Source organism: Trichosurus vulpecula, chromosome 1 (assembly GCF_011100635.1).
Source record: "Trichosurus vulpecula isolate mTriVul1 chromosome 1, mTriVul1.pri, whole genome shotgun sequence".
In the NCBI taxonomy this organism is placed as follows: Eukaryota; Metazoa; Chordata; class Mammalia; order Diprotodontia; family Phalangeridae; genus Trichosurus; species Trichosurus vulpecula.
The window spans coordinates 159,016,553-159,041,679 of record NC_050573.1 but is presented as its reverse complement, the minus strand read 5'-3'; the positions used below and the strand labels follow the sequence as shown (position 1 = coordinate 159,041,679).

Genomic DNA, 25,127 nt, shown 5'->3' with positions numbered 1-25,127 from the left:
TTTGTAGAGCATCAGCAAAGATTCAGCATGTATTAGAGATCCCTCTTTATTTTGGAGTCTTCGTGAGATATGAGATTGCGTAAAACCTCTTAAATGAGATGAACAATTTCTCAAAGGAGTTTGTGATATATATTTATGCGTATACACACACACACACACACACACACACACACACACATATATATATATATATATATATGTGGCCAAGTGGATGAAAAATGCCTATTATTTGTATTGATCTTCAGATGGATGGATAACACATAGTTCTGGCCCATCATATATCTTGGCCAGACATTGTAGACAGAAAATTAGTTGGGTCCAGAAATGAACAGAAGGAAAGTAAGTTGGACTGTCTTTGGGGATTTGTTTAGTACTTTTAATAATCCTGAGCTTCTTGAAACAAAGGCTAATCTTTCTGCCATCAGAATTCTTCCAGTAATATTGTATGACTGCCGGTCTTTTAACAGTTTTACACCCAAATGTCTCATTAACAAGACTTTTCCCTGTCTCCAGTACCTCCTTGGCCATATTAGAGGTGACACAATTTTATCACCTCAGTGTTTCAAAAACTAAGGTTGAGTGTCACCCAAAGGGCAATGGAGAGATGCATGGTGGGTATGAGTAGGCTATAATGTATTACTAATGAATGGTGATGTGGCTGAAGCAGCATAAAATATTTCATTAGAGAGCTGTATGATATAAAAAGTGGCTGGCTGATCATGTAGTGAAAATGAGGGATAACTAATAGACATTCCATTTCATTGGTATCAATACCATTTCAGGGGATCCAGAGAAAAGCACCTAGAATGGTGGATGGAAATTTCTATGGAGGATTTGGGTGAGAACATATAGACAAGGTTTGCAGTTTGGGAAAACATGGATATATTGTGATATTTACTGTGGAAAGGAGTATCCACATGGGTGAAACCACCTTCTTACTTAACATGATACCACTGAATATATTCTTGGCCCAGTTTCTCACTATTACAGAAAGAGTTCATTAAGTTAGGAAAAAGAAAGTAGAAATGATAAAGAGATTCCAAATCCCTGAAAGACCAAATGGGTCATGGGGGGAAGGGAGGAGGAGGAGTATGTGGACGTAATAAAAAATACACAGACAGGTTAAGTCACTAGAAAGAGATGTAAAAGTCGATATCCTTCCTGCCCTAAAGTCTTTCATGACTCCCTATCATCTTTGCAGTAAAATTTCAAGCCCTTTGCTTGACATTTAAGGCCATTTACAAACTAATATTACCCTAAGTTTTCAGACTTCAGTCTCTTCTCCCCACACTCTGTAGTTCATTTAAAATGAACAATTATCTACTACCTGTGATTTATGCGCTCGTTCCCCTGTGACTTTGCTTCAGTCGTTCCCTTGGTCCAAAATGTTCTCTTTGTTTTTACCTCTTGGATTCCTATGCTTTCAAGCCTGACTCAAATGCCACCTCTTTCAGGAAGCTTGCATTGATAACCAGGAAGGAAGCAATATTTCCTTGTTTTGTAATTCTCAAATGCACATTACATAAGAAGTACATTTTAATCTCTGTTGACTGACTAAATGACAAACGTTGGATATTATTAATTATCTGTATTTTTGTCTTATCCCTTTACTAAACTCTTAGATTCCTTGGGAGCCAATGGCAAATTAAATTGATTCAGCAAGTATATACTAAGTACCTATTATGTTCATGGTGCCATTAGGCACCATAGCTACTGTATGTTATTTAGTGAAAGGAAGGAAAAAATGAAAAATGATCCTGACTCTTAGGAGTTTACTTTATATTTGGGGAGATACAACATGTATACATATAAATAAATACAAGGTAATCTGGAGAAAGAAAGATCACTAAGAACCAGGAGGAGCAGGAAAGGCTTCCTAGAGGACATGGCACCTGAACTGATTCTTGAATGAAGCTAAGAATTCTATGTGGTGGAAGTGATAAAAAAGGGCATTTCAGTTATGGAGGAAAGGCTCTAGGGGTAATTGATGGAATGCTGAATGTGGAGAACAGCTAGTAAGTGTGCATATTTGGCTAGAATATAGAGTTAATTAAGGGGAATAATAAGAAATACATCAGGAAGGTAGGCTGAAGCCAGACTATGAAGGGCTTTAAATGAGGGCTGAGGTGTTCACATTTTGCCAGAGAGGCAAGAGGGTAGGTTTTTGAGCCAGGGAGGAATATGAATAAGACCTCTACTTTAGGAAAATCATGAAGACAGCCATATAGACAATGAATTGGAGGAGAGAAGAGGCTGGGATCCTATTTAGGAGACTGTTGCAATAGTCTAGGAGAGAGAAAATGAGGGCCTGGACTAAAGCAATGGCCAAATGATGCATCCAACATTGGTCTTGAAGGAAAGAGGACTTCCCTTCCAAAGGAAAGGTGGGAGAAACAGCAAGGCCAGATAAGGGAGTGCAAGTACCTATCTAAGTACCTAAGTATCCGAGACTAATCTTTGTTTTTGGCATGCTTATAATATCAATTAAGATATAACTATGAGAAAGAAATCCAATATTGGCAGTATTGTTGACAAATGGGTACTCATTCACTTCTGGTGGAATTGCAGACTTGTAGAATCTTTTAAGAGATTAATATGGCAGTATGAAGTGAAAGTTACAAAAAATAGTCATCGTTTTGGCTTACAGTTCCATTGTTGGGAATATACAATGGAAATATTATAAAGAACAACCATGAATAGCTAGCATGTTCAAATGTTTTCATAGCAGCATTAAACATAATTGCAAAAAGATTAGAATGGCTTTAATGTCCAATAAGGAAATGGTTAAATCCATCATGATGCATGAACATAATGGAATATAATAAAGCAGTTAAGACTGACAAGTGGGGAGAATTCAATGAAGTTTGAAATGACCTTTATGAAATGATGTGAAGCAAAAAAAGACCCACAGTGGAATGAAGTCTTCACTAATTCCAACCATATATAAGGAAATGAATAAGAATGAGCGGACAAACAAAGGATTCTGATGGGACCTTAGAGAAAGTCACTAATAAATTGTGGCACTTTATATGTTACTATAAATTAAATTAAATGTAACTATTTACTAAGCAAGTTCAATATTGAAGATCAGTGTTAAATTTTATTATAAATTTAATTAATTTAGAAAGTCAAAACTATATCCATTAAGCTAACAAAACAATTTTACTAAAATGTAGGTTTAACCAGTGACTCTCCTACTTAATAAACGTCAGGGGCTCCCTGTTACCTCCAGGACCCAATAGGTCTCTGTCGGGCATTTAAACCTCTTCACAACTTGGGCCTTTCCTAACTTTCCAGTGTCCTTCCACTTTACTCCCTGCCACACACTCTTTGATCTAGCTACATCGGTCTGCTTACTATTTCTTGCACATGTTCTGGCTCTCCTCCATGCCTGGAATACTCTCCCTCTTCCCTTACACCTCTGATTTCCTTCATTCAAATCCCACCTTCTGTGGAAGATATTTCCTAGTTCCCCCATCTACTAGTAGCTTCTCCTCTGAGATTACCTTCACTCTATACTGCATTTATACTATATGTACCTAGTTATTTATATGTGGGGACTGTTCTTGCTCTCCTTTGTATCCCCAGTGCTTAGCACAGTGCCTGGAACATAGGAGGGAGCTATGTGGCGAAGTGGAGAGAATGCTGGACTTGGAGTCAGGAAGATCCCAGTTCAAAAGGTACAGCAGAAACTTACTGCATCATTCTGAAATTATCCCTCATTAACTAACTAGCTGTGTTACCATGGGCAAATTATTAAAAAATCTCTGTGCCTCAGAGGTTCCTCATCTGTAAAATGGGGATGAAAATAGCACCTACTTCATAGGGATGGTGCGAGGGTTAAATGAAAAAACAAAACTCTTTGTAAACGTTAAGTGTTATATTAATGCTAGATAGTAAGCGCTTAATGAATGCTTGTTGACTGATTGACTGGCTTTAATTTATCTTACTTCCCAAATAGCTAAGGAGTTTCTCAGATTGGAAGAATTCTGTCCTTGGTTGAGTGTGTGAGCATAGAATCAGACGGAAGGGCTAAGTAACTCTTATCATCTTAACCTACTTCCCACATGGTCATCACTGACGTCCTAGGTTGGTTTTCCTTTTTGCCTGCATTATGACTTTAGTACTTAATTTCTGGAGAGAACAAAAATAAAGATGTCACTATATCTTAAAGCCAGTGATTCAGAAAAAGCACAATGCATTTTATGTGTGCACACATGTATGTGTGTGTATGATGGTGTTGGGTCGATTGGGAGAATGGGTGAATAATAACATCTTTGATGAGGAGGATGTGGGCCATTGAACAAAGTGTTTGAGAGCTCTTTCAGGACAGGGACATGTTACATACTGACAATGTTCACACAAAACAACTATAGGAGTTGTTTTCTAATTAAGAATTATACAGAAAATTATTTTAATACTTGCATAGTCACAAATTTATTATGTCCTTGCTGAATTACTTAAATACCAAGTTGGAAAGATTTAGTTTGAGCTTTTCCCCAATATTTTGGGGAATAATTCCAAAAATGTGCTTGGTAGATATAATATTCAAGTTACTGAATTCTGGGAATGGTAATATAGAGTTTGCCATTCACTTCTTACAAACAGCTTTTGACCCCTGTGTGAGGTAGATCCAGAACTACACTGATTAGAAACTCTTTAAATAAAAGATTTCATGTTTGCATAGCATTATATAATTGTATAATTTTAAAAGTACTTTTATATGTATTTGCTTTTATTACAGATTATACATATATACATACATATACACATACACACAAACACACACACATATATATATATACACACACACACATATACCTATTTGTGACTAATGGAAGCCATCTCTAGAATGGGGTGGAGGGAAGAAAAAAAAGAAATACGCAAGATACTTTCATCGTATATTAGAAAGTAATTGGAAGGTGCGCATGGTAGTGTACAATAATCTTTTTTTATTGTACTGTATTATGGAAATACTTGTTTTATTCCATAAATTAAAAATAAAATTAAAAAATAAAATACTTTTATATCTGTGGCCTCTGCATTTCATTGATACAGGTCTCGCTTTTGTGATTTCTTTAATTACACAACTTGTGGTAAGTTAATGCAGAAACACATTTGCTGACCATTGCAGCCTCATGGGCACAGAACTTGACTCAAGTATCTTTCATATTAATTTTCTCCAACCTGCACTGCAAATAAACTTGGATGTATTGGGTTATTGATTTTAAACTGGCAGTGTGAGATAGATGGTACCAAGTCGATAGTACCAAGATAGATAATACCAAGACCAAATTAGCTTTTTGTTCACTAAATAAAAGTACTCTAATTTTACATAAAACAACTCATTTCAGTTTCAGAGGGGCAGCATAGAATGCTAGACTTGGAGTCAGGAAGACCTGTGACATTTATTAGCTGAGTGACATCGGGCAGGTCTGATTCCCTAGGACTTATGTATTAAAATATAATTATCATCTGGCTTCAAGTGGTGGATGGAGTGCTGAGATCATAGATCCTTGACCTATTAGTTTACTCCATTTCATAGCATAATTTGACCTGCCAATGAAAAGAGGCTGTCACTGATTTTCATCTTTAAAGGAGCCAGATTTCCAATAATCCAATACATGACCTGAGGAATAAGCCTGGTCAATTCAGTGCCTGTTTGGGCACACTCTTTTCCTGCTATACTGGCCTACTCACTATTCTCCATATGTGACATTCTGTCTCAAATGACTTTCACAAGCCATCTTCTGTCTCTGGAATGTTCTCCCTCCTCACCTCTATCTCTTATAATTCCTCCTTCTATTGAAAGCTCAGCTCAGGTGCTACCTTCTATCTGAAACCCATCCTGATTCCCTTAATTGTTAAGACTCCTTCCTAAAATTATATGGTATTTACCTTGTATATATTTTGTATTTATTGTGCACTCGCCATTTCTTTCAGTAGAGTACAAATTTCTTAACAGGCTGTTTTCATTTTTGTCTTTATATTCTTGATGCCTGGCACATAGTAGGTGCTTGGTAAATGTTTAATTGAACTGATTTGACAGGACAGACAAATCACTTTTTCACAAGGCTTTCCATTTCAGTTTTAGACAGAGCTGTTAGAAAAACATTCTTTATATGAATCCCAGATCTGCTTTCCTATACTTTGTCATTGACTCTGCAGAAATTGTGCCTTCTGGAGCTGCAGAGAATGTCGACTCCCTCTTCCAGATGATAGCTCTTCAAACATTCGAAGGCAGCTTTGTGTCCCACTTAGTATGCTTTTTTATATGTCTCCACTACTCTTTTTGTAGGCCCCCAAATGCTTTCTCTTCTCTTATATAGGGATGTGGGGTGAGAGAGTCAGGGAATTCATTTTCCTGAGTCTCTGGAGCAGTAGTCTCCAAACTTTTTTGATCATGTGCCCTTATTTTTTTGTGTGCATGTAGCTCATATGCATACACAGATACATATGTATGTACATATGTATATGCATACACCCATACCACATACATGTATATATACATACATACATGTATCTATGCATATATGTGTATATACTCCTGTACTAATCACTTTGTGTATTATAATATGCAAAAATAGAAAAGAAAAAGCATGAGATAAGTAGGAATTTAATTATAGAGTCAATAGGAGTCATTGGAGTTTATTAGGTAAGGGAGAGGTGATGTGGTCAGACCTGTGCTTTAGGAAAATCTCTTTGGCAGGGTATAATGGAGGGGAGAGAAACTTGAGGAAGAGAGACCAATTAGTAGGGTATTGCAATAGTACAGAGTGACAGGTGATGAAGTCCTAACCAGGGTTGTGGCTGTGTGAGTAAGAAGGAAGGGACATATAGGAGAAATATTATAGAGTTGAAGTGACAAGATTTGTCAAATGACTGGACATGTGGGGTGAGAGAAAGTGAAGTGTCTGGAATAATGCTAAAGTTAAGAACACAGTTGACTAAAGGAATGTTGATATCTTAAAGGAATAGGGGATTTCAGAAAAGGAATAGGTTTGGGGACAAAGGTGACGAGTCTTATTTTGGACATGCTGAATTTATTTACCTATGGAACAATTTAGTTGAAGCGTCTAATAGGTAGTTTGTGAGGTTAGACTAGAGCTCAAGACAGGGATTAAGGATGCATATGTAGATCTAGGAATTATTTGTACAGGGGTAATAATTAAACCTATGAGAACTAATTGTCATCGAGTGAGAAAGTATAATGAAAAAGGCCAAGGAAAACTTTGGGAAACCCACAGTTACATGGCATGATGTGGATGATGATCCAGCAAAGAAGACTGAGAAGGGATGATTGGACAGGTAGGATAACCAAGTGTGTCATGACAACTCAGAGAGGAGAGATCATTTAGGTGGTCAACAGCATCAAATGTTACAGAGAGGTCAAAAAGGATGAAGTCGGAGAAAAGACAATCAGTTTTGGAAATTAATAAATTATTAGTAATTTTGAAGAAAATAGCTGTCAGTTAAATGAGGAATCAAGACTAAAGGAGAAAGTTGAGAACTTGGAAGACTGGAAAGATGGCAGTGCCCTCTGTTAGAAAGAGGGAAGTTTAGAAGAGGAGTCAAATTTAGGGAAAAAATAATATAATCTGATATTAGAATGCAATATATCCATGACTACTCATCCTATGCTACTCACTCTTTCCCACCAAAAAACCAAAATGTTTATGGGGCATATGCATGTATACATATGTATGTGCATGTGTGTGTTTGTATGTGTGTGTTTTGGGAGGACTTTTCACTGGCCATTTCTTTAAGCAAATAGCCTGATACTACGGTGATCTGGTAGACATGGAATGTGGATGCTGTGGGGTATGGGTGGTTGAAATTTGCATGAGCAGCTACTGCAGGTACCAGGTTAGGATATGACTGCCCTAAGGGGCCTATGTCCAATATAGCCATAAAAGGCAGCTATAGGGGAAGGCAAAGTAGATGAGTATCGAAAGGGGTCATATCATTATGTTGGAGACAAACCCATGTTTAATAAAGGGGGAGAGGGTGGGATGTGATCTATCTTTTTACCCTTTGATGGGTTAGTAATATACTACTTGGGGTCAAGCCATGGCCCCCCAGAGGGCCACTTTGGAGATCACTGTTCTAGACAAGAAGGAGATGAAAGTGTTATGGCTACAATATTAGTGGAACTAGGATAAGAAGGTTGACTGAGGAGAGAAAATGCACTAGTTATTTCTCATAAGGATATGATACACAAGATATTCAGGCAAATAATAGAAATGAGAACAAAAGCCATTTATCTATAGGCAAATGTTGAAAAAATATGAACAAATACGTAAAAAAGAATCACTTATTATTAACGACCATAGGGAAGACTGCTCCAAATGACTAACAATAGGAAAAATGAAAATCCAAATAACTCTGAGGTTTCATATCATACCCAGCAAATTGGCAAAGATGACAAAGGATAAGAATATTTGATATTGGAAGAATTATAGGAGGATAGATACACAAAATGGTGAGGCTGTAAATTGGTCTAACCATTCTGGAAAGCAATCTGAAATTATGTCTAAACTCTTTAACGCAGAGAGCCCAATACTAGGCACATACCCCAAGGAGGTCAGCATAAAAAGAAAAGTCTCATATATACATACCATAGCAAAACTGTGTTAGTCAAGAGCTGGAAACAAAGCAGATGCTCATCAATTGAGGAATGACTAAATAAGTGGTAGTACATGAATATAATTAAATATTACTGAGATCTAAGAAACAATGTAAATGGATACAGAGAAGCATGGGAAAATATGTTAATTGATACTAAGTGAAGTAAACAAAACCAGGAAAACAACATACATAATGTCTCCAACAATGTGAATGGAAAGACCAACCCCAAAATGGAAATGGAATGCTATGAAATTATAATGGTCACATTTGGCCCCCCAAAGATGTGAGAAAACACCTCTTCCTCTTCTTTACAGAGATGGGGGACTCTAGGTATGGAACACTCCAGATACTGGCAGACTTTTAATGGGTTGGTTAATTTTGCTGAACTTTTTCACCCCTTCCTTTTTATTCTTTGGTATAAGGGATGGCTCTTAGAGGGTGAAAGGATGGACAAAAGGAAATGTGTCGATGTAATCATGTTAATAAACTCATGAGTGGCATAGAAGTACCTCAATTGACTCAACTGGATCAAAAAGAATTGTGATATTCTGTCTGTTCTCAGTGAACATGGTAAATTTGATATTGGACAAATGTGTTTCTTTGTACATGCCATTTATTCAATAATAACAATAAGGGTTGCATGATAGTAATAATGATAATAATTATGAGGTTTATGTAGCACTTTAAAGTTTGTAAAGCATTGTTCATACGTTGTCTCATTTGGGTCTTAGGACAACCCTATAAGGCAGGTAGGGCAGATTTAATTTATGCCCATTTTGTAGATGAGATTACAGAGGCTCAGAAAGGTTAAGTGATTTGCTTGATCACATGCAGGGTCAGAGGATTTGAATTCAGGTCTTCTTGACTCCAAGTTTATCAAAGTAGCTATTATACCATACTCCTTCCATTCATTAAACCAAACTGCCAAGTCTCTTTTATTTGGTCACATCAAAATGTGTATGTTAAATGCATAAGGCAGCATGTAGCAATCAGTATTGCCATATAATCACTAAAATTGAATCATTTAAAAATTGAAAGAGAACTCACATTTACTGAATATCATAATGGTTGAACTAGATGACATTTGAGGTCTCTTCCAGATTTGACATTCTAAGAACATTTAACAAGAAAGTCTATAGGATATAACTATGATGACCCAAGAAAATCATTGAGTTCCTTTCAAGTTCATTGTACAAGAACGAGAATAGCCAGCATTTATATAATATTTGAAGGTTCATAAAGTGCTTTAGATATGCTATCTCATGAATGATCATTGTGATTTTTAATAATAAGCCTCTTCTTATCTCTTATCTATCTATACGTATGAAAAGCACACTTGTATTTAACAGATTTTTATGATTATGTTAATATGATTATCCCTGTTTTAGAAACTGAGGCCAGCCAGACTCTTCTTCCTTAAGGCCCTTAGCTCCCTCATCTTTGAAGTACAGGAATGACTTCACCTTCCCTGGGGGTGGGGGAGTGGTTAAAACTTTTTTTGAGTTCCCTAACAAAAGGTCCCTGAGCACACAATCAACTTCTTTCTTTGTGTATTCCTGTAAAGGTTCTGTTCTGTTGGTACTCTTAACTGAAGGGTGGAGCCAGATGGTTCTTCTCTCTTCTGCTTAAATCATGGTTAGAGGCCTTGGAGAGGCCTTGGAGCCTCCAAGAAGAGAGTATAGAATTTCATAACTGCTCTTGAGTTATGGGACCTTGGATCTGGAGTTGAAAGGGATTTCAGAGGTCATTTCATCCAGCCCTGTCATTCAGCAGATGAAGAGACTGAAGCCTGGAGAGGTTAAGTGGTTTGCTCAAGGTCACACAGGTCACACAGTGGCAAAGCCAGACTCTGTGCCCAGTCCCTCTGATTCCAAATTGAGAGCTCTTTCATAGACTTCCCATTCTACTTCTTTGGGAGCTTCTTGTCCTTCATGACTTCTCAGACTCTTGCATTTTGACTTCTGACTTCATTACTCAACTAGCACTGCTCTTTCCCTCTTTCCAGTATTACCAATGACATAGTAGTTGCCAAATCTGATGGGCCAATCCTTTTAGATTCTGTGGTATTTGATGTTGTTGGATGTCCTATCTTCTTCTACCTTTCTCTTATTACATTATCCTCTTCTTATTCTTCTCCTACCCTTTGGACCAATCTTCAGTCTCTTTCATTTGGTCATCGTCTTTGTCTCCATCCCTGTGGTTGGGTGTACCTTAGGACTTGGTCCCTCTTCTCTCTATGTATTCCCTCTGAATAATCTCAACAGCTCCTATGGATTCAACTATCACTTCTATACAGTCTTTCTTCTGAACTCCATTTCTACACCTCCAATTGCAGGTTTCTACTTGGATGTTGCATAGGCATCTCAACTCAAATTGCTCAGAACAAAACACAACCCATTTCCCCATTGGTGTTTTTCCTGAGGCCTCCATATAGTTGAGGGGTCCAAGCCAGACTTCATTCTTTTTCTGGCCTTATTCCTTACTTCTGGATTTTAAAACCATGCTTCTGCTACAATCTCATCCTAGAAATTCTCCAGCACCTGGATTCTCTTCTGCCTGAAACCATCTCTGTGGCCTTTTCAACCTAAAATATCCTTCTGCAATACCTGCCTCCTTTTCCCATTAGTAAGCCTCTCTTGGGCCTCCAGGCCCTATTATAAACTACCAGACTTCAAAACCATGCCTCATTCTAGGATCCATCATTTCCCCCTTCCTCCTGCCTTTCAACTCCCATTTATATGCTGTCTTCCCCCATCAGAATGTCAGCAGCTTGAGCGGAGGAATTGCCTTTCTTTTTACCTTTATTGGTATTCTCATTGCTTCAGACAGTGTCCTTCGCATAGTGAGCACTTAATAAATGTTTCCTTCCTTCCTTCCTTCCTTCTGCCCGCCTTCCATTATGTTTTCCCCAATGCCCTCTATTTTCTTAATTTTCCTATTTCTGCCAAGGGCAACATCATCCTCCCAGTAATCCTTGAACACTTCCTTTTCTCTGCCCTCTTAAATCCAAACAATTGCCAAGTTTTGCTGATGCCACCTCCAAAATATACCTTTTCCCCTTATCTTCACTCACAAAACTACTCTTCCTTATATCTACTCACATGACTATCATCCCAGCTCAGGCCAGCTCTCAGTTGAACTACTATAATAGTGGGGAAGAGTAGGGAAAAAAAGATTATTAAGCACCTACTATGTGGCAGGTGCTATGCTAAATGCTTTACAAATATTATCTTATTTGATCTTCACAACAACACCAGGAAGTAGGTGCCATTATTATTCCCAATTTACGGTTGAGGAAACTAAGGCAGACAGAAGTTAAGTGACTTGCTCAAGGTCACATAGCTAGTAAATGTCTGAGGCTGGATCTGAACTCAGGTCTTCCTGACAAGGCTTAGCACTCTATCCACTGTGCTACCTAGCTACTCAGTTGGTCTCCCTACCTCTATTCTCTCAATTTTCTAACCTGTATTGCACAGAGCTACCAAAAATCATATCCTAACGTTTAGGTTTGATCATATTGCCATCTGCTCCAAAATTCTAGTAGCTTTTGTTTGCCTCTGGAATAAAATACAAACTCAGTTATTTGGCATTTAAAAAATTTCTTAAAAAATTGGCTTCAGTTGACACTCCTAGGTGAATTGTACATTGCTTTCCTTAATATACTCTATGTTCCAGCCAAATTGACCGACTCGTTGTTGTTATTTCTATACAAGATTCCCTCTCCCCTCTCTGGGCCTTTAAAATGGGCTCCCCCCATTCCTGAAATATATTATTTCCTCTCCACCTCATGGCATCCTTGACTTCTTTCAAATCTCAGTTCAAATGTCATCTTTTCCAGTAAGCCTATGCATCCAGTTGTTCATTCAATTCTGCCAGAAATTACTTTGTAGATAATTCATATCTATTTAGTATTTTGTCCTTCATACTCAGAACCTATCATAGTGTCTGGCATGTAGTAGGTACTTGATACATGCTTGTTTAAATAAATCAATAGATGGGGCAGGGAGGGAAGAAAGAAAAAGGATAAAAAAAGAAAGTTACATGACAGCTGTATTGTCTAAAAGAAATAGCAAGCTGCACATCAAAGAATTGCAGTTTCATGTGCAACCATATTTTAAAAAATTCTACTGTGTCATTTCATAAATTAATTAAAAAGAAAAAAATTGGAAAAGGAAGAAGGTGGGTCATTTCTCAACATGGAAATTGTAGGGCTAGAGTTGGGTACTAGATTTCTCTACAAGCCTAGGACAGGATGTGTTGAGCATAGGTTTCCTGTATCCAAGTTATGTACACACACATATGTATAAATACACATATATCTATATATCTGTGTGTATAGGTGGCACGATAGATAGCATGCTGGGCCGAGAGCCAAGAAGACTCCTCTTCCTGAGGTCAAATCTGACCTCAGATTTACTTACTAGCTGTGTGACCCTGGGCAAGTCACTTAACCTTGTTTACCATAGTTTCCTCATCCGTAAAATGAGCTGGAGAAGGAAATGGCAAACCACTGCCAAGAAACACCCCCCTCCCCCCACCCCAAATTAGGCTCATGAAGAGTCGGACATGACTGAAATAACTGAACAACAACAACATGATGCACCTGGATGGAAAAGAAAACATGAACCTGTGGTCAGGAAGTGATGCTAGGTTCCCACATATTGCCTAAGGGCACAAGTTAGAAGCTTGCAGAGTTGACATTCTCTTAGGAAAGATTTCTGTGCTTCAGTGTGAGTGCTGTAGATGAAATTTCTATTACTTTGCTGCTAAATCATTCAGTCTTCATTTTAAATTATTTTAATCGGCCTTTTCTGGAGGAGTGCTATTAGGCAGAATATATTTAGAACATTTTTGACTATCTTGGTATTTGTTAAATTATCATGGAGGTTTGGTGTGCACGTTTTGCATTCATTTTCTGAACCTCAGTGTTTCCTAGCTGACTTTGAGGGAGTCTATCAAATTTATCCATGTATCTAACTTTTAAAGAAGTATTTAAGTTTGGGTTAAACCATTTACGTATGTTGTATTCTCTCTGATTACGTTTCTAGGCAGTATGTTTTCTGCCCTCTGTGCCTGGAATGTACTCCTTTCTTTCCTCCGCCCCTTAGATTTCCTAGAGTCCGACAAAGCTCAGCTCAAATGCTAACTCCTACATGAAGCCTTCCCTGATCCCCTCAGCTGCTGGTGCCTCCCTCCTGAAATTGTTTAGTATTTACTTTTCATGTAGTTATTATTTGTGTGTGTTGTCTCCACCAATGGAATGTAATCTTATTGAAGGGAGGGTCTGTTTTGTCTTTATATTTTCAACGCCCAGCACAGAGCCTGACAAATACTGGATGCTTAATAAATGCTTGTTAATTTATGTAAACATGTCAGTTATAGATCTGGTGGAGGAAAGGGCCTTAGAACCCATGTAGTCTAATAATCTTGCTTTACCAGTGAGGAAACTAAGCTCCTTGGAGGTAAAACGGCTTGCCAGAGGTTGTATGGTAGAGCAGCTAGGTGGCTGTATAGTGCGCCGAATGCCCAGCCTGGAGTCAGGAAGATTCTTCTTCCTGAGTTCAAATCTGGCCTCAGATACTTAGTAGCTGTGTGACTCTGGGCAAGTCACTTAACCCTGTTTGCCTTGCTTTTCTCCTCTGTAAAATGAACTGGAGAAGGAAATGGAAAACCACTCCAGTATCTTTGCCAAGAAAATACAAATGGTGTTACAAAGAGTTGGAAACAACTAACGATTAATGAAGTCTGAAGGTTGCATAGATGATAAGCCTCAGAGGTAGGATTAGAACCAAAACCCTACAATTCCAGAGCCAGTACTTTGTACATTGGGCCATACTGCCTCCTCTCCTTTGATAGAAATTTACTAGTTTTGAACGACAAGATTCAATTCTAGCGTGAATGATTCAGCCCTTCCTACTTCTAATGCAAACAAGATGGTGATCTTTCAGCTTACTTTGTCTTCTGGATGAGCACTTAAATATTGGTTCGAAATGACCATTAAATATCATCAGATTTAGCTTCCACATCTCTATTGAAACATCAAAGCAATGCTATACTGAACATAGTTAGATAGCTTATCATGATTTGGGGGAAAACATGGGGTTCATTATAAGATTAAGCATCTCTGTTTCCCTTTGCTTCCCAGGGTGGGAGCTAGGGAGGAAGGTGTCTACCAGATTCTATTTGATTTTTGAATATGTGAGTTTTCTCTCTTTTTTCTCTCACTTTCTCTCTCATCCTTTCCCCCTTTCTCTTTAATATATGCTTACATGTAGCCTATAGGCAGTACATATTATATACATTTATGCTCCTTCTAAGCTTGACCCTCACATCATATTGGTTGAATAAGGCAAAGACTCATCTCTAAGCTCTCAAACTTCACTAAAACATTTCTATGGTACTTGAAGTCATCCTTACTTTGTCACGCTATTTATTCTTTTCCTTCATCTCTATATCTGATCTGTGCCCAAATTCACAATTCTTCCTTAACATCTCTATTTCTTCTCTTCCTCTCTACTCTAATTCTATCCTTGACCAGGTCTTCACCCCTCTTCTCTAGACTACTGCAAATCCTCTAATGGTTCTCTTTGACTGTGGTCTCTTGTCTTCCAAATTATCTTGTATACTTCTACCAGACTAATTAAAAAAATTATACCTGCACAAGGTTGTAGTGGGAAAAATACTACCAAGAGTCAGGAAACCTGGGTTTTAGCTCAGTTGCTCCCAGTATCCAGCTTTGTGACCTTGGGTAAGTCATTTAGCCTCCTGTTATTTTAATTTTCTCATCTGTAAAATGAAGGGATTGGGGTAGGATATTCTTTAAGTTCTCTTTCAGGTCTAAAATTCTATGATTCTACGATTTAGTGTCATTCCTTTGATCACAAACCTTGAACAGCTTAATTTCTGCAAGCTGAAAGCTAAGCTCTCCGCCTTGACATTTAAGACCCTCTAAAATCTTACCTCATGTTTTCTTTTCAACCTTATCATTTCTTACAATTTCCTAAAACATGCCCTCTATTCGAGTCATGCAGGCCTCATCACTATTCTTCTAACATCTTATAGAGAGCTGGGCCCAGAGTCAGGAAGACCTGAGTTCAAATTGTCCTCAGACACTAGCTGTGTGACACTGGGCAAGTCAATCTCTGCCTCATTTTCTTCAACTGTAAAATAGGGGAAGTAGCACCTACTATGCAGGGTTGCAGGATCAAATGAGAAAAATATTTGTAAAGCATTTGGCACAGAGACTGTTACACAGTAGGCATTATATAAATGCTTATTCTCTTCCTCTTCTCCCTTTCTATATATTTTAGCATGCTTGGCATGGATACACTTTCCTCTTTCCTTGCCCTCTTCTATATATTCAAATACTGGCCTCAAAGCTCAGGTCAAGTCACTCTTCCATAAAGCATCTTATTATATTTAAAAGAGCTTTAATAAGATAAATTAATGATATATTAGAACTGTGGTATATTAAAGTTTCATTGAGAAGGGAGGTTTTAAAACAAACAACATCCTGCAGAATGGAGTAAAAAGTAAATGTCATATTGAGGGTCAGGATGCCTGAAATCTTCTATTTAAAATGGCACTGGTTTCAATGCCCTGAATTGGTCAAAACCCATCTATATTTTATAATAATTTTTGTTGTTCAGTTGTTTCTGTTGTCAGACTCTCTGTGACCTCGTATGGGATTTTCTTGGCAAAGATATTGGAGTGGTTTGCCATTTCCTTCTCCAGCTCATTTATAGATGAGGAAACTGATAGTCACACAGCTAGTAAGTGTCTGAAGCCGGATTTGAACTCTGGTCCTTCTGCTATCAGTGCCTGTGCTCTATACACTGGCACCACCTAGCAGCCCTAATAATAATAATATTTAACATTTGTACATATGTGTTATCTCCTTTGATCCTCTCAACTCTGAGAGGTAGGTTCTATTATTACCCCCATTTTGAGGATGAGAAAACTGAGACTGAGAAAAGCTAGGTGACTCGTTTAGTGTTATACAGCTAGTTAGTATCTGAGGCAAGACTTGACTCCAAGTTCAGCACTCAATCCACCTCATTACCCAGTTGTCGAAGACATTAACTTCCTCCACTTCTATGCTTTCTGTTCCTTTTCTGTAGACAGTTAAACCTTCTCTTTGCTTGAATGGCTCCATCCTCTAGTTGCTGCACCTTCTTCCATGCCATGCCTGACACACCTGCCAGGTGACTTTTGCCATTCACTCAATATAAACCCTAAACCATTCTGTGAATAAACTAAATGTTAGGGATCACGACCAATGTATCAGATTAAACATTTGAAACTTTGTCTCCATGCAGGCCTATCTAGCTTATGATTTTACACACACGTACACACAAACTACACATATATGTGATCATATAGGAAACATATGTGTATATGTATATATACATACATATATACAATATACATATATACATACATACATATGTGTATATGTGTATACACACACACACATATATAAAATCTAGGGGAACCAAGAAAATTATTTTTACATATTCTGTTCAAACTAGTCCACTGACTAAGTTGAATGATAGAAATAATAGCTCAGAACCCTGGAATTCTTCAGGATGGAATATATTAAGTATAACATGACAGGATTTCTTCCTCTTTTAGAATTATAAAGTATGTCAGACTCTGAAATAGCCACATCTATAGTTTTCCTAATTTCAGGATTTCTAGCTAATTTTGAATGATTCAATTTTATCCATCTCATTTATGTTCATTTTAAAGTAATTTTCTTATCTGAGATCATTTCATTTCCAGATTAGTTGGCCTTGATGTCAATGTAAGTCCCATTACTATTAATTTATCTATTCATCTAGTAATGAGTTACACGTGGGCATAAAGAGAAGCATATGCCCTAGGGAAAAATTTAATTACAGTGATGATAATAATAGTATTCTGTACCTACATTCTATTTATGGTGATTTCCTTTTTTTTAAAGTGTATTTCTTACATGATTGATCTCTCTAAAGCTATTTCAACCTACTGAGTAAAAGGTGTGCCCTTATTAAGTATTTTTCAGAGCCAGGGTATTTCATAGTCTAATAAACACGTGAACTTAAAAAAATAAGAAAAATGTATCTATACTTGTGTCTCACAGGAACCTTTTAAAGTCTGTCCCTCGGATGAGAAATCATGCCCTGGATTTCTTTAAGAGCCATGAAAGAGACAAGAAAAATAGGATAACGATCTAGCAAAGAAGAGAGAAAATAAAGGTCTGCTGCCTAAATCCAGGAAGTCAAAGGGAGTTTCAAAGTCTTGTTCTCATTTACTGTCAAAAGAAAATCACACTCAATAATAAGAAAAGTCCTTGTCAGAAGGTAAGATTTGCCACTCACAATTTTAATTTTTTAGAGATTCTATAGAAACGGTTATCATTTGAAATCATAAAAAATTCAGATAGTTGACAAAAGGTACCTCTTTCTTTCCTGGAGTCAGGTCAACTGCCTGAATTCTAGAAGCCAGAGCACAGCCCTCCATAATGACATTGTTACAATGACAATGTATAAGAAGGGTTTCTTTTACAGCAGGCAAAGGTCTGTCGTATTTAATGTCAGCAAGAAAGAATTGAAACCTATACATGAGTCCTCATTGTGGAGGAGGTATTAAGATAAGGAAGCGTGGTTTAATGGGAAGATGACTGCACTAGAGGGTCAAGAGACTTGGGTCATAGTGTAAGATCTACAAACTATTTGAAATTGGACAACATACTAAACCTGAATCACTCTTTCTTCATTACTAAAGTGAAAGGGTTGAACTAAGGAAATTGTATAGTCTCCTTCCAATTCTATGATTCCAAGTTTGTTTTCTTTCAGTAGATATTTTATTTTAAAGGAAAAGTTAATCCACTCAGTGTAGTGTATTGGGGAGGATTACCACCCACTGTATTTGACAGTCTTGACTACCTAATGAAACACATTTGTTATAACTATCTGTCAGAGAAATGCACAGATAAACAAGTTGGCTTACCTCTACCATTCCAATTTTTCCATCATCATTCTGCCCATATTGATCCACAAAAGTTTTCATTTCAGGTGACAAATCCTAAAAATGGCCAAAAGGATCAGTTATTCATTAGAAATTCACAACTACTTTATGCTTTGGTGTTCATGATGTGCCACAAAATACCTAAAATTGACAGTATTTAGTATATGTTTTATTAAATATACTCTTGGAAGTGGAAAACACTGGGCTGGTGTAGAATTGTTACAGATTTCAAAGATAATGATGGGAAGGCAGTGTGGTTTGATTGATAGACGATTGGCCTTGGTGTCAGGAATACTTGGGCTCAAGTCCTGACACATACTGGTTATAATCAAAAGTAATTCGAGTGTAATTTGGTAAATTCATTTAACCTCAAGGCTGGAGGCAACTTTCTCAAATAGTAAGCTACAGATAAGCTGGCTAGTGTAAGGATTCCCCATCCTGATAAAATCACGAGTCCAAATAAACAAACAGAAAAGGTTACAGTTATGATTACCAGTTTCAAATATGTTTCTCTACCATTCTCTACCACAATCTCTCAGATTTCTCTACCATTCATAGTTTTGAAAATTTAGAAATATCGATCCCAACACTAGCTGATGTTTTATATAGCCCTTTAAGTTTTATGAAGTGTTTTTCATATACTGGCTTCATTCGATCTTCACAACAACCCAACTTCAAATACAATTATACCCTTTGACAGGCATGGAATCTGACTTGAGTGACTTGTCCATGGTGACACAAGCAGTAATTGCCAGAGGTGAGAACTGAACTCATGTCTCTACTGGTTTCGAGTCCAACATTCTTTCTACCACTACACTACCTATTCTTAGCTATTTAGCACATTTAAATAGAAAATATATATTGGTAATGTGCTTAGAGACAATGCCTATCCAGGATTAGATTTGAACCACAAGTTTTGAATCCTGACTCTACTATTTGTTGCCTGTGTAACCCTGGGTAAATCACTTAATCTCTTTGGGGCCTCAATCTTTTCAGCCCTCAAATTAAGGGTTTGGACAAAATGATGTTTAAGATCTCTTCTAGATTTAATCTCTATGATATTTATATTACTTGCTCTACCTTTAACTTCACTATGTAATCTCGTCAGTTTATTTATCAGATATAAATGTATTAGCTTATTTAGCATGTTGATATCGTTAATAATTTTTTTAAACTTGGGAGAAATTAGAAGTTAGAAAGTTAAAGAAAATCCCTCTTTGAAAGAAAGTTAGGAATTTTTGTAGCAAGGAGGAAGTAGATTACTTGTTTTTACATAAGAGGACTGTGTGCCCGAACCAAAAATACTTAAACTGCTAAGCTCATCTGAGACAGACCATAGCTGAGATCTGGGGCAACTTTTTTCAACTTGCTGATAATATTTAGTTCTCAGAGCTTTATCTAGCAACATCAACTTTAAGAAGTGCTTTCCAATGTTTGTTTGTTTTCAACTTATCCCACTACAAAATTATTCATTTTATGTATGTTAATAAATGTGAGCATAGAGCACGATTGGATTTGGAGTCAGAGGACCTGGGTTTAAATCTTGATTCTGCCACTTCATATGTGATCTTGGGTAAATGACCTGAACCTTGGTTCAGGAAACCTCAGTTTCCTTATCTATAAAATGGGGGGAGTTTGAGTAGCTTATCTCTAAAGTCTCTTGCAGCTCTAAATTTAAATCTTTAACCCTATCAGTTGCTTGAGGAATAATAAAGCTAATTTGTTTGGTCATGCTTTGGTTTGTTCTTTCCATCTGTACCGTAAGTTGTGTTAGCTCTCCTGTGCTAAGATTACACGCAGTCTCCTTATGGTCTGAATGTAGGCTAGAAGCTAAGAAGCCGACTTTGTAAATATTGTTCTATAACATGGCCCACTTATGTGGTTAACTAGGGCCAAGTAAACCTTATTTCCCTAGCTGAAGCCCATTTTAAATAGGCCACCATGTACTAATATCTTACTCTGTGGCCTTGGGAAAATCAATTAGGCCTCAGTTTTCTGAAAAATGAGATTTATGTGGTATGACTTACCTTTTACCCAGATTGATGGGGAAACCAATAAGTTAATATAATTTTAAAAGTTCTATATTGAGGCTAATTATTATTATTGAGTTGGTAGTATCACAAAGTCAATTTGATTCAGTATATATTTCTTTCAGTAGAAGTGAGGTAACAAAGTAATTTGAAGCCAAATAATTTTTGTAGCTTTATAAACTACCAATAAGAAACAATTTGCAATTATTTAAATTTACATGAAGGAAAAAAAGTCAAAAAATTAAATGAGAAAGCTCGCAGAGTGGGAATACTGGCAATATAGAACTCTTAATTTTTGATATAATCTAATTTGCAAATTTAATTTCCCTAGAGCAGTAGATGTTAAATTAGCATTTGGGAAAACAGAATTAGGAACCAATGATTTTTAGCAACAGATTTGTAATTAAGAATGTGAATTCAATAGACAAGGATTACAGCCAAATAAATGTTTTACAGAGTGTACAGTACAGGGCAATAGTATACTGAAACTTTATCATTGTAACTGAACCATAAATTCTATTAAAACTTGTTACCTAAGTTCCAATTTTGGCATGAAATACTAAACTTAAGACATTTACTTAGCCATTATATTTGACTTTAGGCCATATTTAATACAAATAAAACACCCAAGAGTTCATGAGTATTATCAAAAGCCTATTTTCAGACTCAGTGACCTTTTGTGTCCTAAAACAGGATAGATATAGGACTCTAGTTTTTAGGATGAGTCTTCCAGTCTTTCCATCTTGGAAAAGCATGTGAAATTTTAAGAAGTAGAATTCAATGAGGCCTCTGATAAATGTGAGCTTCCAGATCCAGAAAAAATTATTTAGATCTGAAATCTCCAATACATTATATCCATAATTCAGAAAATAAGCCCAGGGATCAGGATATCAGGCAACTTCAGATGATTCCATGACAGTACTCAAGTTTATTATTGTGGGATTGGTTGCTTCAGTAGAATATTCCAGAAACATAGTCATGATAAAGGGGGAAAAATAAGCACTAACCATTTGCAAAATATAACAGAGTATACAGGAACAACCTATAAAAAGATATAAATGTTATAGTGGGAGGAAAGCAAGAATAATCTGCAAGTATTTTTTTTATAGTACTTGGTGAATATTTGAATTTCTAGGAGGCAAAATGAGCTTTAAAGCATTATGTTTGTTTCTAGAAAATCTGGTTTCTTTGTAAAAACTGCAGATTTATTTATATGCATATTTAAAGACATCAATCTTTTGCATAATTAACTCAAATATTCTCATTCTTAGATATTACAGAAAAAACTGAATTTTAACAACTGATTAACTATTTTTTTAAATGAGGAACAGAACAATTTTCATTACTGTAGAGATAAATGACAAAGATATACTAAGTTGCAATGGAAGCACTTTGATGGATTTATTTACATGATAATTTATCAGGTTTTTTTCCTCCTTTTTTTGGCAGGATGACAAAGATGTAAAAGAGAAAAAAACCCATTTTATCTTCAAGTTTTGAGTAATGTTATATCTGGACAACATAGTCCATATAAGATTATTTGGTTTCAAACACAGTTGACCAATGACTCCCACAATCATCATTTTATATTGAAGACCTCCAAGGGACTGATGTGAAGTAATATATGTCATATGTAGATTTATATCATAAATTTGCCATTAGGAAGTAGGGATTGGAGATAAAAAGCCATGTTGAAATTGGAAAGGGTCATTAATATATAAATGTAAATTAATTATCTCAAATAGGTTTTCCTACTGAAATGCAACCTTATATAAATCCCAATATATTAGTGAAATGTATAACCTATTTTTTTTCTTTACATAACTACCTCCTCTATATTTAAGAACGTTTCTTTACATGGGAGGACACCTTCTAGTTGGATTCTGGCTGTGTCCCCCTCCCTCTTTCAAGTGTTGTCTAGGTAACAAAATAATTCCTCATTTGTTTAATAACTTATTTTAAGCATGAACATTCACTGGTGATTTTCTAAATGCTATTATTGATACCAACAATCATAATGCCACTTTCTGATTCTTATAACCATCTCATTTCTCACACTTTTAGCTTTTGTATTATTCTCTTACAAAGAGATATGAAGACCTTTTCAAACTAAATTTTTATTCACTCTTGGGGTGCTCATTGCTCAGTTTTTCCTCCTGGAGATGGTCAAGTATCATGTCCCTCCCCCGCCTCCGACCATTTTCTCCCTTGAACACAAAAAAACCAGTACCTATTGCCACATAGAAAACCTGCAGATCTATTTCCTGACCACCAAGGGGCAGAAACAGATTTCTGCCCCCTTCACTTTCCACTAAGAAAGCAGAGTTAAAGATAAGCTCAACCAGCTAACTCCCTGTTACAGGTACTGATGTGCAAAAGGATCAGAGACTAGCAGCTCTTCCCCTTGAAGCTTTTATATCACAAACCCAAACTACATGGTTTTAAAGCACCTACATTTCAGCTAATAGCTTTTTACTTTCTACGAAGTGGCTTATTTTTTTAAAAGGTATCTGGAAAACATCCTGTTTTCAAATAATGAAGAAACCTTTAGATGTAAAATTAGTTGAAAAATAAGTTACTGCCACTCGTCTTTCACAAGATCGTGCAGGTGCATTTTTTTTCACAGTGGCGAAAGTATTTATTTATTTATTTTTAAAAGAAATAGCACGGACTTTTAACTAGACGAAGGGGAAAAAAAAGCCCTACACAACAAAAACAACTCCCAGATCTTAAAGAACTGAACCTACCAATCCAGCCTTCTTCCGCGCCTGCTGCAGCTCCTGGATTAAGTTCTGTAGCTCCTTACCTTCCAGGTAACCACTTCCTGCAAACAACAAAGACATTTCGCTGGTACTCCTGAGTTTTTCCTTCAACTCTCGGGTTAATTTTGTGTGCGTGAGTGCGGGCGGGAGGTGGGGTGGGGTGCGCGGGCGTGTGCTGGTCAGAAAGAACATGTTCAGTCCCTACATTTCCAAGCAATGGAGACATCAGGGCACAGTTACAGCTCTTAAAGGTAGCTAAGGACAGGTAGAGTATTTCTCAGGCTTAAGACAGAAGGTATTTAAACTTTAATCCATACAACGGGGGCAAAATGGATTGAGTCGCTGAGTGCAACTACAGAGTTCGCAGAGAGCATAGCAACCTACTCCCCAAGATGAAGGATCTCTTCAGAGCAGGTCTCTCTCTCACCCCACCAGCAAACATCTTGTAAAGGCAAAAGTTTTGCAATTACATTAAAAACAAAACCCAAAACAACAATATCCATACACCCCTCAGACAAAAACAGCACAAACTTTTGGGCTGTTTGTACAGCCAGTAGTGGTGGTGATGAAGTTAGAGAAAAGACAACTGCACATCAGCGGGCGGGGGAGCAACTTGAGACAATAAAAAAGTAACAGAAAAACATAGTCACCATCAACGTCGAAATGGAGCCAGATCTCGAAAAACTGTGAGGCTGTGATCAGGGATGCTTGCAGGTGGGACTCTGCCATTGTATCTGTGATCTCTGTGTGTGCCAGTGTGTATGTGTATGTGTGTGGTAAACGAGTGTGTATGAGAGACGGATTCTGCGTGTGTGTATGTGTGTGTGTGTGTGTGTGTGTGTGTGTGTGTTTCTGTGTGTGTCTGTATTTGTGTGGGTGTGTGAGTGAAAGAGCAAGTGGCTATAAGAGAACTGGATCCTGGAACTGCCCGGCGCTGTCCACGGTGCTGCTCAAGTCGTTCTGTCCGTGATCCAGATTCTCTCCAGCACTCTCAGCTCACGGCTCTCTGAATTTATGAGGACAGCCTCAAGCTCAGCCACGCCTCCTCTTGCCTTCCACCCATCCTTCTCCCCTCGTGTCCCCGCCTCTTGTTCCCTCCTGTCTCTCCCTCCCCTACAGTTTGCTTCTTTTTCTTCACATTGAAGCTAAGCTGCATGCTTGGTATGGCAGGAATCATCAGGTGGTGGGAGACCCCGTCTGAAGGCTAGGCTCAGAGAACTTGGGTTTTCTTCGTCTTGAGCTTCCTCTGCCGAAAAATCACTGCTAAAATTAATTAATGCATACAAAATAAAATTACTGGATAAAAGTACTCATGTTTTTAATTAACAAAAAGGAAGTTGGTTAGGAGTTTTGTTGCGGTGGTGGTGTTGATTATTTGGTCTAGAAAAGTGATTTCACTAGTTTAGAGATGTCTCCAGCATTTATCACAGTGTCTGGTGCATTGTAGGTGCTTAATAAATGTTTATTGGCTGATTGGAAACTCCATCTTGAACTTATTTTTGTCTTAGTGATTTGTTTATGTCACCAAGAGCTTAAATGACTAACCCACAACCACACAGCTAGCATGTCAAAGAAGCTAGACTTGAACCCAGGTCTTTCTATTTCTGCAACTTGTACTCCATCCACTATTCCACTGGTCAAGAATCTTAAATATAAATCATGACTATCCATTAATATTAAAATAATTATAATAATG

General features: G+C 37.2%; 1 protein-coding gene across 1 annotated transcript in view; it reads right to left on the bottom strand.

Moving 5' to 3' along the window:
• The window catches only part of CALB1 (calbindin 1), a 40,319-nt gene extending 15,897 nt beyond the window's left edge, over nt 1–24,422 (bottom strand). Inside the window, exons 1-3 of the mRNA XM_036760018.1 lie at nt 24,082–24,422; nt 23,417–23,493; nt 18,622–18,696 (exon numbers count right to left, since the gene is read on the bottom strand). Coding sequence (XP_036615913.1) covers nt 18,622–18,696; nt 23,417–23,493; nt 24,082–24,160 — 231 coding nt within the window. The 5' untranslated portion in view covers nt 24,161–24,422. The remainder of the gene's footprint in view (nt 1–18,621; nt 18,697–23,416; nt 23,494–24,081) is intronic.
• Nucleotides 24,423–25,127: the final 705 nt, after the last annotated feature.